This window comes from Panthera pardus, unplaced genomic scaffold (genome assembly GCF_024362965.1).
Source record: "Panthera pardus isolate Hobbes unplaced genomic scaffold, ASM2436296v1 HiC_scaffold_6, whole genome shotgun sequence".
Lineage (NCBI taxonomy): Eukaryota > Metazoa > Chordata > Mammalia > Carnivora > Felidae > Panthera > Panthera pardus.
Genome location: NW_026526991.1, coordinates 103,407,633 through 103,421,817, shown reverse-complemented (window position 1 = coordinate 103,421,817; position 14,185 = coordinate 103,407,633). Strand labels below are relative to the sequence as shown.

The following is a 14,185-nucleotide window of genomic DNA, read 5'->3' as shown; positions in this document are numbered from 1 at the left end:
ATGTGTTGATGAGTTTTGACATATGTATACACCTGTGAAACCATCACTACAGTCAAGATAATGAACCCCAAAAGTTTCCTTTTGCCTTATTATAATCCAATTCTTCTCACTCTCAGAAACCCACTCCTTTTTGTCACTACTGATTTAGTATCTTTTAGAATTTTATGTAAATGTCATCTTATAGTATATTCTCTTTTTTGTACTTAGCAGAATGATGTTGATATTCATCCATTTTGTTTGTGTGTCAATAGCTTTTTCCTATTTATTTCCAAACGGCATCCCACATTAAATTTGTGTATCTATTCATCTGATGAGGGACATTTGGGTTGTTTACACTTTTTGGCTATTGCAAATAAAGCTGCTATGAACATGCATATGTAGATATTTTTTGTGGACATATGCTTTCATTTCTTAGGTAGATTTCAGAGTGGAGTGGTTGGATTAAATAGTTGGTATAATTTGACTTTTGTTTTTAATGTTTATTTATTTTTGAGAGAGAAAGAGAGAGTGCAAGCAGGGGAGGGACAGAGAGAGAGGGGGACAGAGGATCCAAAGCAGATTCTGTGCTGATAGCATAGAGCCTGATATGGGGCTTTAACTCACGAGCCAGGATATCAGGACCTGAGCCGAAGTCGAATACTTAACCGACTGAGCCATCCAGTTTGGCGTTTGCTGTTTTAAAAAATTACCTGGAAGTGGTTGCACATTTTGCACACAAATACTGGTTGACCAGCAATGTGAGTTCAAGGTGCTCTACGTCTTCACCAACACGTGGTATGGTCTGTCTTTTAATTTTTAGCTTTTCCAGTGGTTATGTATTGATATCTCATTTTGGGTTTTTTTTTTTTTTAAGTTTATTTCCGAGAGAGAGACAGTGAGAGTGAGCAGCAGAGGAACAGAAAGAGAGAGGGAGAGAGAGAATCCCAAGCAGGCTCCATGCTGTCAGTGCGAAGCCCATTGTGGGCCTCCAGCTCATGAACCGTGAGATCACAAGATCATGACCCAAGCTGAAACCAAGAGTTGGGAACTTAACCAACTGAACCACCCAGGCGCCCCAATCTCATTGTGGTTTTAATATGCATTTTCCTAATGACTATTCATATTGATCATCTTTCCAAATACTTATTGACCATTTGTAGATCTTATTTTATGAAATGAATGTTGAAACATTTGTCCAATTTTTAATTGGGTTGTCTTCTGAGTAAACTGGTAAGACTACCTTTGATTTTAAATATAAATCCTTTGTTGGATATGTATTTTGCAAAAATTTTCTCCTCATCTGAGCCTTGTCCTTTAATTTTCATAACAATATCTTTTTGTACAACAAAAGCCACAGATGAAGAGAACATATTTTTTATTGAGGTATAATTGACATATAACATTATATTAGTTTCAGGTGTACAACATAATGATTCAATATTTGTATATATTGTGAAATGAACACCACAGTGAGTCTAGTTAATGTTCATAACTATTTATAGTTATAAAATTTGTTTTTTCTTGTGATGAAAGCTTTAACGATCTCTCTTGGCAACTTTCAAATATTCAATGCTTTATTATTAACTATACCCTAAATCTCCATCACTTATTTTGTAACTGGTTTATTTTATAACCTTTTGACCTCCTTCACCCATTTTGCCTAGCCCCCACCCACTTCAGGTGACCACCAATCTGTAAGCTTGGTTCCACAGATAAGTGAGATACAATATTTGTCTTTTCTCTGATTTACTTCACTTAGCATAATGCCCTCAAGGTTCATCTATGTTGTTGCAAGTGGCAAGATTTCATTCTTACTATGGTTGGATAATATTCCATATTACATCTTTATTCATTCATCCATTGATGGACACTTATGTTACTTCCATGTCTCGGCTGTTGTGCTGCAGCACAACAATAATGCTGCAATAATGCTGCAGCACAATAATGCTGCAGTGAACATGGGGGTGCAGATATCTTTTCAAGTTAGGGTTTTTGTTTTCTTCAGATAAATGCTAGAAATAGACTTACTGGATCATATGGAAGCTCTATTTTTAATTTTTTTGAGGAACCTCCATACTGTCTTCCATAGTGGCTGTACCAATTTACATTCTCACTAACAGCGTACAGGTTCCCTTTTCTCCACATCCTCAACGACACTAGTTTTTTTTGATAATAGCCATTCTGACAGATGTGAGGTGATATCTCATTGTGGTTTTGATTTGCATTTCCCTGATGGTTAGTGATATTGAGCACCTTTTTATGTATCTGTTGGTCATCTGTCTGTCTTTGGAAAAGTGTCTATTCAGATCCTCTGCCTGTTTTCAAATTGGATTGTTGGGGGTAGGTTGCTATTGATTTGTAGGAGTTCTTTATATATTTTGGGTTTTAATGCCTTATCAGATATATGATTTGCAAATATTTTCTCCCATTTAGTAGGTTACCTGTTGATTTGGTTTATAGTTTCCTTTCTGTGCAGAAACTTTTTAGTTTGATGTACTCTCTCTAAAAGTTTCCTTTTTAAAAATATATTTTTTTTACATTTTATTTATTTTTAGAGAGGGAGACACAGAATCCGAAGCAGGCTCCAGGCTCTGAGCTGTCAGCACAGCACCCAGTGCGGGGCTCGAACTCACAAACCGTGAGATCATGACCTGAACCGAAGTCAAACGCTTAACCGACTAAGCCACCCAGGCTCCCCTAAAAGTTTCTTTTTGATGAAGTCTAATTTGTTGATTTTATTGATTTTTTAGTATGTGTATTTAAGTGAAAGGCATAATAAAATGTACAGTTTTTCTCCCAGAAGTAGGAGTCAGATCTTTTATTAAGTATGAATAATGGACTAGATTTAAGAATTAAAAAATTACATTGCTTTATGTAGTTATTTGTCTTCAGGTAAACCTTTTTTCCTTCATCTTTCCTGTAATATCATCTAATAGTTCGTTGTCACACATAGTACATTTATTTCTGATTGAGTTGAACCAGATTTTCATAAATTGCTTTATTGTAACTTCACACAGGCAGCTAATTACTAACAATTTACAATTATGAATTCCTCTAACTAAAATGAATAAATTGCCTTCGAAATTGTCTCCTTTATCAATCCCCATTGGCATTTATTGAATTTATGTAATAAAGCAGGGTAAGCCTTTCCTTGTTTCTTAACTAATTCCTGAGACTAAAAACGATCATTTGTGATGTTATGAAGCAATATTGCAATCAGTAAAGGAAGTACTCACTCAAGTTACTATTAGAAGAGCCGTGGACTGTTCATAGCCTTCATTTTTGCAAGTCTTAGCCTGCTGTGTTCCTGGCAAGAATGGTGTTTACTCCCTCCGGCACCACAGAAGGAGCTGTTTAGCCACCTGCATCCCTGGCCAAATTGCAGGGAAGTGCTGATTACAGCATCCTTATTATCTGGCACCATGTAGGAGGTGGCAAGAAGCACTCCCTGACTGTATTGCAGCAATGGATTTTGTGTTAGAAAAAATTATCCTTTTTTTTTTTTTTTTTGTATGCGTAGAGAACTTGACAGGAATGCTAAAAGTGTAATCATAGAATCTAGCATGTCATTGATATATTATTAAATGCTTCAAACTATTTGGCAACATGGTCTGTTGGGTACAGCTCTAGACTAGCAATTCAGTGAGTAACATTTTAAGGTGGGCTCTTGAGTGTCTCAGATATTTGATCTTGGGCAAATTTCTTTATTGTTCATACCATCTCCATTCCTTAGAAATACTGTGCATGTAAATTAGACCCTCGACTAAGGGGCATGTGGATTTTTTTTTTTTTTAATTATTTTGAGGGAGGAGGAGGGGCAGAGACAGAGGGAGAGAGAATCCCAAGCAAGCTCCTCACTGTCAGCATGGAGGCCAATGCGGGGCTCAATGTGGGGCTCAAACTCACAAACCATGATGAGATCCTGACCTGAGCTGAAATCAAGAGTCAGACACTCAACTGGCTGAACCACCACGTGCCCCGGGGCATGTGGATTTTTAAGTGTACACATTTAGGAAAATGTCTGGTTTTTTGTTTTTTCCCCTCAAGTTTCTTATTTTGAAAAAATTTTAATATACTGAAATCAAGCAAGGAAAATAAACCGATAACCTATGACTTTCACCTAGAGTCATTACTTATTAACATTATCTCTTAATATCTCACTTTTAAAAATCTTTTAAAGAAGACTTAAAAAACAGTTGTAAAAACGTAAGAGAATTCCCTGGCTGAGCTTCCCCTAATGTTAATATCTTACATAATCATAGTAAAATATCAAAACCAGGACATTAATACTGATTCAGTACCATTAGCTAATCCACAGGTCTTCTTGGAGTTTTACCAGTTTTCCCACTAATGTCTCTTAATAATTTGGGATCCAAATCCAGGATCCTGTAGTCTACTTAGTCATCATATCTCTTTAGTGTTCTCCAACTTGCTTAGTATCTCAGTCTTTCTTTGCCTTTCCTTTTTTTTTTTTTTTTTTAATGTTTATTTATTTTGAGAAAGAGATGGTAAGCAAGCGAGTGGGGGTGGGGCAGAGAAAGAGGGAGAGAGAATCTCAAGCAGGATCTGCACTGACAGTGGAGCCCCAATGTGGGACTTCATCCCATGAACTGCAAGATCATGACCTGAGCTGAAATCAAGAGTCAAACACTCAACTGACTGAGCCACCCAGGTGCCCCTTTGCCTTTCCTTTTTTAAAAATCAAAGTATAGTTGACATACAGTGTTACATTAGTTTCAGGTGTTCAACATAGTGATTCAGCAAGTCTATACTTTATGCCATGCTCACCATAAGTGTACCTACCATATGTTGGCATACAAGGCTATTCTAGTATCATTGACTACATGCCCTATGCTGTACCTTTTATCTTTGTGACTTATTCATCACATAATTGGAAGCTCGTACCTCCCATTCTCCTTCATCCCTTCTGATCTTGACAGTTTCGAAGAGTACTGGCCTTTTATTTTGTAGTGTGTTTCTCAGTTGGGGCTCCTCTGTTGTTTCCTCATGATTAAATTAAGGCTGTGCACTTCTGGTGAGAGTGCCACAAAAAAATGATGCTGTACCTTTCTCAGCACATCATATCAGAAGGAGCGTGATGTTGCTGTGTCTTCTTACTGGTGATGTTAATCTTAATCATTTAGCTAACGTGCTGTCTTCCAGGTTTCTCCATTATAAAGTTACTCTTTTTCCCTTTGCAATCAGTAATTATCCTGTGGACAGATACTTTGAGACTATACAAATATCTAGTTCCCATCATACTTACACCTACTAATTTTGGTGTCCATTTATGGTTCTTGTCTGCAATGGTTATTACTGTGTTTGCCTTTGGTGACTTTCTATTTCCATCATTCCTTTTATCTTTTTTTTTATTAGAAAATTTTTTAACATCTATTTATTATTGAGAGGCAGAGAGAGACAGAGCATGAGCATGGGAGGGGCAAAGAGAGAAGGAGACACAGAATCCGAAGCAGGCTCCAGGCTCTGAGCTGTCAGCACAGAGCCTGACGCAGGGCTCGAACTCACAAACCAGGAGATCATGACCTGAGCTGAAGTCGGATGCTTAACCGACTGAACCACCCAGGTGCCTCCCTTTTATCTTTTTTAATTGGATTTTTTTTCTGTAAGGAAGAGGTGTACCTTCTTCATTTATTTATTCATTCATTGATTCATTGATTCTAATCATTATGGACTCATGGATACTCAGAGAAATGTGGCTCCCCCCATCCATACTACCCTGTTCCATTATTATTTCCACCTTATTCCCACGCCTACATGGCCACAATACTATTATCACATTAATATGCTAATATACTCTTATTTAAAGCACAGTTCAGAGTCAAATATCCTTAGTGCACCCATAATAGTCTTTACTGTGTGTATGTTATGATTAATATTCAAAGATTATGTGTTATATTTTCTTGCTAGAAATCTCTTAAGTCTCTCCACTTTAATCTAGAAAAAAATTTTTTTTGGTCTCTCTTAATAAGGATGTTTTTCTCAAGAATTCTGAGAGTTGTCTTGCAGAATTTCCCTCCATTTGGTTTGTTTCCTCTTGAATAGATTTAGGACAAACATTGTTGGCAGGAATATTGCATACGTGATATTGTTTTCTTCTCGATACATCACATCAGGAAATACCTTATGTCAGTCTGTCCCATCATTGCTGAATCTGTTCATTTGGTTAAGGTGATATCTGCTAGATTTTCTCATTGTAAGGTTACCTTTCCCTCTTTGTAACTAATATAATCTGTGGGGAGATACTTGAGATTGTGTTGAATATCTTATTTTACTCAATGGTTGTAGGATCCATCAATGTTTCTTGCAAGAGTCAATTATTAATATGGTGGTTATAAAATGGTGACATTCTACTTCCATTATTCATTCTATATTTATTAGTTGGTTATTCTGTAAAGATCTTTGTTGTGCCATTTATTTATAATTAGTATAGACTCATGAATTTTTTAATAATAACAGCTTTATTGAATGAAATATAATTCATATACCATACAATACACCCATTTAAATTATACACACTTCAGTGCTTATTGGTATATTCATAGAAATGTGCAATCATCACCACAGTGAATTTTAGGATGTTTTCATCCCATGCCCTTTCGCTATCATCCCTCAACTTTGATCCCCACAAGGCCCTAAGCGATCACTTATGTACTTTCTGCCTCTATGCATTTGCCTATTCTGGACATTTCATAAAAACAGCATTATATAATATGTGGGCTTTTGTTGATTGGCTTCTTTCAGGTAGCACAATGCTTTCAAGCTCTTCTACTTATGGCAGAATAAATCCCATTGTATAGATAAATCAGATTTTGTTTACCTATTTATTAGTTGATGGACCCTTGAGATGTTTCTACTTTTGGGCCCTTGTGAATAATGCTGCTATAAAAAATTGTATGCAAACAGCCATGTAAATATACTTAACACTGCTGAACGGTCCACTTAAAAATGGTTAAGATATTACATTTTATGATACATGTTTTTACCACAATAAAAAATTTATGGAATGTCCATATTTTAGAATACTAGCCATTTAATATTATATTTCAAAAACCTATATAACATAAAAGATGCTTATGATATAATCTTGAGTTAAAATGATATAAAAATCATAAATTTTATTTCAAATATATAAAAATTACTAGAAATATTTGTAAAGATATTTTCTTGTTAGCAGGGATTATTATCTCATGAGGGTAGGATTATGAAGAGACTATTTCTTTATAAATTTTTACAAAATCTATAAGATGAATATGCTTTATTTTTACAACCAATGAAGAAAAAAACTAGAAAGAAAAAAATCATACAAAAAGAGTTTGTCACCAGCAATCTTCTTGTAACACATATATTATCTCAAAAATCCTTTCAATTAAAGAAATAATAGGGTGAATAGGTGAAGGGCATTAAGGGGCATTAAGCTTCCAGTTATAAAATAAGTCATGAGGATGAAAAGTATGGCACAGGGAATATAGTCAATAATATTGTAATCATGTTTCAAGGTGACAGATATAGTGACTACACTTATTGTGGTGAGCATTGTGTGTGTGTGTGCGTGCGTGTGTGTGTGTGTGTGTGTGTGTGTATAATGCACATATATATAATGGAGAGTAGTTCAAGAGAATGGCGTTCTGTGAGTATTATTCTATGCTGCACTTCAATGTTGGATCTATGTTTGTTTTTATAAGATGTATATTTAGGGTTTTTCCTGTTTGTATCCAGAAATAGGAAATTTTCCATGAGAAAAATGGGAGAAAATATAGTACGTAATTCCATTTCTTTTACACTGTAGGAATTCTTCTTGTTTTATGTTGATTTATGAACCAGGCTTGGTTAGGCCTGCCATTAAACAACTTTGTTTTAAAGGAAGGAGAGAGTATTGAAGGAAAAAATGCAAATTTAGTAAGATCATCTTCCAGTTTAGACCAGAAATTCTAGTTCAGATTAATATAAGTATATAAAATATGTTATTTCTGGTAAATTACAATTTAAAACTAGAGCTCAAGGGAAGCATAGCTCTTGATGTATAGGAGGTATCTAAATGTTATAATTATATAGCATATTTTTAGTGCTTCTTTTGTTAAGGTCAAAACAAAACCTGTTCAGCTTGCTCAGGCTTGATGAAAGGAATTACATGGTGTCGAGATTGGCATTGAAGATACAGCTGGTTTCCTCACTCTTAGCGTCTTTAACAGAAGTGTTTGAGAACTTTAGATGTGTGTGAGAATTTAGCATGATTGAGATTTTAGCTGTGTGTGTGTGTGTGTGTGTGTGTGTGTGTGTGTGTGTGTGTGTAGAGGTGGGGTTGGGGGTGGGATAGGATGATTTATTTTCTATGCCAGGGGGTTTTGCAATTCTAGTTTAGTGTTGAAGGCAAAGTGAGTTAGAGGAGAAGCAGGATTCATAGCAGTAGCTGTTGAAAATACCAGCACGTAACAGTGCATTTTTTTTTTTACCATGTTACCTGTTCCTGTGTATTCATACTTTTTTCCCTATATATCCTAATATTCTTAATTTTTTGTCTTAGTTGCTTTATAGAGTTTTTCAAATTTATACTAATATCCACTAAATACTAATAATATTCTAGTACTGTACTCATAAAGCTAGGATTTAAAAATATGTGAATGAATATTAAAAATATTAAGGAAAACAGGAACATGTCTAGGAGAACTGTTAGGGACCTACAAAGTCAAGGCCTGAATACATCATATCTGACATTTTTGTTTGTTTGCTTGTCCCTCCCTCTTTTGAACTGGGATAAAGGAGATGATTTATTTTAAATACCCAACAGGTTTTTAAGCATATGGTTTAGAAGGAAATTAATAGAGGGAAACTGTCAGAGAACCAGGATGTCATCTATATCTAAGGGGTTATGAAATATGCTTACAGGTTCAGGCTGTAAGCTTGGGTGGCTCAGTCGATTAAGTGTCCGGCTTCAGCTCAGGTCATGATCTCACTGTTGGGCTCGAGCCCTGCGTCAGCGCAGAGCCTGCTTGAGATCCTCTGTCTCCTTCTGTCTCTGCCCCTTCCCTGCTCACGCATGTGCTCTCTCTCTTTCTCTCTCAAAAATAAACATTAAAAAAAAATCTGCTTACAGGTTAGTAGGCAGGAGGAGTCTTGGAGATAGTACACAAATTCCAAGTTGTTATGCATTTTTAAAATGCATAAAACTGGGGTGCCTGGGTGGCTCAGTTGGTTAAGCGGCCGACTTCGGCTCAGGTCATGATCTTGCGGTCCGTGAGTTCGAGCCCCGCGTCAGGCTCTGTGCTGACAGCTCGGAGCTTAGAGCCTGTTTCAGATTCTGTGTCTCCCTCTCTCTGACCCTCCCCCGTTCATGCTTTGTCTTTCTCTGTCTCAAAAATAAACGTTAAAAAAAAAAATTTTTTTTTAATAAATAAATAAATAAAATAAAATGCATAAAACCTTCTAAAATGTGTGAAGGTAGTGGTAAACCACTAAGCTGTGGGTAGATGCTTTGGTATTTTTACCTCAAATGCAGGAAAAGCCATGCTTCCCTTGGTAACCATGGAATTTATCTTCTCAAATAGATTCTGATAGTAAGCTCCAGAAAAAATTATAATTAAATAATAATTACTATTATTATAAATAATAATAACTGAGAACCATTTCTGCCTTGTTTCATTCTCTACTATTTCCAAGAATTCTGAGTCACAAAATAAAATCTTAAGTTAGAAAATTTTCAAAAATAGAAATGGCTTCAGAGAGAGTTTTTTTAAAAGTTCAAAAGCATTTGGTTTATCAGTTGAAAACAGTCATTGGATTCCATTTTTGTTGTTGTTTTCTTCCATCAAACAAATCTGTCTCCTAGTGGTGTTAAGTCTTGTCTGTTCAACTGTACTTATAGTCTCCTTCCATGACTGGCATCATATTTTATTAATGGCAAACTTGCAAAGTAAGTTAAATGACTTGCCTAAATCTTTTTATGTTTATTTTTATTTTTGAGTAAGAAAGAGTGCAAGCTGGGAAGGGGTGGCGGGGGGTAGGGGGGTTGTGGACAGAGGATCCGAAGTGGGCTCTGCTCTACTAGCAGTGAGCCTGGTGGAGCCCAATGCAGGGCTCGATGTGGGGCTCGAACTTAACGAACCATGAGATCATGATCTGAGCCAAAGTCGGACACTCAACCAGCTGAGCCACCCAGGTGCCCAACTTGCCTAGATCTTAAGGAAATCAGTAGGCTGTAGTCAGATGCTATACACAGTTGTTGGGGTGGGGGAAAATTCCCCCTACTAATCTTGGTTCTTTGGGCTGGTCTAACAATTAAAATGACACAAAATAGATTAATGGGAAGAAAAATTAATTTTGTACATGTGGAGGTCTCATAGATATGGAACCTAAGAAATGACCAAAGTAGGCAGTTTATATACCTTTTAGAGAAAGAAACAATAAATTTGTGAAGAAATGACAAGACAAAGAACCTTAGTCTTGGCTACTAATTAGTGAAGAACTTAAGCAGAGTTTGTGTACATTGACTTCTAGGCCTTGAATTCTCTATCTCTGGTGATAAATGTTTTTTTACCTCCTGGTACAGGAAGAGTACCTTTCACATGGGAAATTGACTTCCTGCTTCTGGGGGACAGAAAGGAGGGTCAGAATGTGCTTGCATTGGCTGTTTCTCAAGTAAACTTTAATTCAGAATTATCAGTGTCCTACTTTGACGTATTTGGGGGCAGCCTGCCACAATCCCCATTTAGTTTAATTCTCTATTTCCTAGAACTAGCTCCAAAAAAGAAGAAAAATATATTGGATTTTTAGGTGGAATTTAGACTCTAGAAAGAGACCTGGATTAGAGTCTGTTTCTGCTGTTTAACCTTGTGCATAGCCCTCTAAGTCTGTTTCTCCATGTTCAAAGTGTGAAGAATAATAGTGCCTAATTTGTAGGATTGTTTTGAGGAATAAATAAAATAATGCATGTCAGATACTTAGCACTGTGTCTGGGCTATAGTTAGTACCCAACATACGGTTTAAAAAAAAAATTCCTGCATGCATGTGAGTCTATGTTCTACATCTTTTTTTTTTTTCTTTTTACCCTTTGGGTACTTCAGTCTCCTGAGGTTTTCCATAGAATAAGCGTGGCAAGTCCTCCTGAAGCCAGTGTCAGGTAACATCTAGAAACTTTCCCTAAGGCAGAATCATTTGGCTGAAAATAGCCCAGGGGAGTAGATACATGGAGAATACGAAATTGACATGTTTTTAACAGAATTTTCTCTTTACATGCTTTTTTTTTTTCCTTTTTAAATAGTGCCTTTGAAGATGAGACAATGAAGCTTCGACAGCTGAAACTAGATAATCAGGTGAGCAAATCAGGAGTCTCCCTCCTGTTTTGAAATAAGTGAACAGCTATACTGATCCATGATGATGATGCATCTGCTGATGCAGAGTCTTGAACTCTGAAGTCTTGGCAGGGTCATGGAAAGAAGACAGGAAAGGGAAAGGTTCTGATGTTGTAACTAAGCAGTGCTGAACCAAGGCCCTGGGCTCTGGCAAGACCCAACTGCCTTCAGGAGCACAGCGATAAAACTGGCCTTGGATTTATAGTCACTGGAAATTCCTTGGCACCTTTCCTAAGAGTTAGAAGAATGTTAACATTGTATTTCTGTATAGTAATTTGGTCCTGCTGCCTTAAATATGTCTCTACATTGTACTTTCATTGAACTACAAGAATGAACTACAATTTCATGGAATTTTATTCAATTTCATTGAACTACAATGTTTTTCTCATTCTCAAATACAGACCTGAGCATGCTGCTGTGCCTGCTTAAAACCCCGATTGCTTACAGCACAGTTTTCTTCACAGCACTGGTCCCAGTGTTCAGTTACACATTCATTCTTTTCTTCAGTGATTTGATTTATGTTTGTTTCTTCCACTAGGCTAAGCTCCATGAGAATAGGAGTCAAGTCTGTTTATGATGACCAGAAGTTCCCAGCATAGGGCTGGGCACATAATAATCCTTCGTTAAATATTTGAAGGAAGGAAGGAATAAATGGACACTTGTGTGTCGTTATATGCTATGATCATCATTGTTAGTCAGCTTAGAACCTATGCCCAACATATTTTGCTTTCATTTGAGCATGTTTTCTAATTTAGGACATTCTATAGCTGTAGTCTTCCCATGTAGTGTCTAGACTCTAGGTGACTAAACATACCTCTAAAGTTTTGCCTTATTTATGTTAATGTTGGAATTAATAATGGGACTTCTAGTGTAATAAGTTGCTTTAAAGGTGGACTCATTAAAAACTGGGGAAGAGGTCTCTTTGGGGCATGTGGGGATGTGCAAGCCTACTCTCCATAGGGCAAGGCCCCTGTGGGTTGGAACGCCACACTGGCCCCAGGAACAGCACTGGTGCTTGTGCTCATGTGTGGCCACCCCTGAATGGCACCTTCTGAGTCTTTCATGGTGATGGCAGAAACTGTCATCACATTCTACTGACACTCAAGTCACCAAATGTTGGGGTCTAGTCTCCTCACGTGCAGCTGGAGGGGAAATGTTGCCCAGTGGTCTTCAGAGACCCCGTGTATGCAAGCCTGTGCCACCATAGGAGACATTTGGCTTCTAGGTGGCCGTGGTGGCCTCCATCATCAGCTGTGCCATCATCCTGCTCAGGCCCTAGCCCTCCTCACATGCTGCATCGTGAAGTATGCAGAGAGGAACAGCCACGATGCTTGGACAGGGTGGCCCGGCTGTGGCTCCACCCATCTAGTTCTGTCACCTTCAAGGTCTAAATAGCAACAGAGGCCTGTCTGGAGCCACCTGGCTAGGCACAGGACAACCACAGCTTCTCCACCCCTGGCAAGGGCCCCAGAGGGCTGGCTGGCAGGGACAAGTACCACTGGGCCTAGCGCTCTGGGCCCCAGCTGCCCTAGGCTCTCCCTGCACCCAGGTGAACACACGACAGAGCTTGCCTGTCCCTGGGCCATTGTGGGAGTGCTTGTGCAGCCTGGTGTTCAGAGCCCACCCTCCACGTGGGGAGGGCCAAGTGAACTCCAACAGCCTGGCACCTGTATCTTGGCATATGTCGGTGAAATCCACTTTGGGGCTTAGGGATCCCCAGGGCACGTGGGCTTGGAAGGCTGGGGACCCCAACATGAGTGACCTGTCCTGGGGGAGCCTGGCTGTAGCACTTTTTATAAGTAGGCTTCCTCGAAACCACTGCTGAGGTTAATATACCAGCTGTATCCTCCCTCCAACCTGCTTCCTTTAAAGAGACGCAGGGACATCTTAAGCAAGTCTAGTTTTGCACAGCCAAGCAGGAAAATGGCAAAAAAACTTCTCAGCAATTACAGGTGGTTGTCTCAGCATTTTCCTCTGCGAGGCAGGCTGCCTCTAAACAGAGACCCATCTAGTGTTGTGCACACATCTGTAAAGTTGCCGGGTAAAGGGTGTGAAATAAACAATCCTTTTGAATACTGGGAAAACATAAACTAAAACTAGGAAGGAAACTAATCTAACTGGGATCATGGGGAAAATTCTGATTATATATATATATTTCTACTTATACTTACCTCCCCACCACACACAAAAGAGATTGAAATACTTGAGATGGGCCCTTTATTTTCTATATTCCATTGCGTAGCAAACTCTATTTAGGGAGATGTGCCCATAAAATTGTAGATCTTTGTTTGATTTATTTTTATAAGGCTAACTGGTACATACTGTGCTAGCATCTAAAATCTATGGTCATCTATGAAATAACATAGTAGATGTAAGTTTTTGAATTTTGCAGTTTTTGAATTTTGTATAGAGATATATTTTATTTTAAAAGTATGGATTCCAGTAATACAGAAAAGATATTTCGTGAACAGTCTCTCCCTCTCTATATGACTTAGTTTTTACCAGAGGCTGTCACTAACTTCTAATGTATCTTTCCAGAGGTGGTCAATGAATATCAAGACATAAAATTTTGTAGGAGTATTTCAAAATTCAAAAAATGTCCAGGCCTGATGTACAAATGGTGTTAAATAGTGTGCGAGAATACTGTAAGGGGCCTGAAATGCTGCCTTGGGCATAAGAAGGAGGTTGCTCAGCAGGGGGCAAGGGAATTTCCACAAATGCAAACTGAGTGTTCAAATGGCCTGTAACAAAGGCAGCACTACAGAATGAATAAAACATAGGGCTGGGAATCAGAAGCCTTTGGTTCTAGTTTTTAGTCTGCCATTAATTAGCTATGTGAT

The 14,185-nt window shown here is 37.9% G+C and overlaps 1 protein-coding gene across 6 annotated transcripts in view; it reads left to right on the top strand.

The window, feature by feature from the left end:
• TULP3 (TUB like protein 3) overlaps positions 1-14,185 on the top strand; it is a 64,517-nt gene that overhangs the window by 22,725 nt on the left and 27,607 nt on the right. For all 6 annotated transcript variants that reach the window (XM_019464844.2, XM_019464841.2, XM_019464842.2 and 3 more), the window contains one exon: positions 11,255-11,306. In XM_019464844.2, the coding sequence (XP_019320389.2) occupies positions 11,255-11,306 (52 nt within the window). The remainder of the gene's footprint in view (positions 1-11,254; positions 11,307-14,185) is intronic.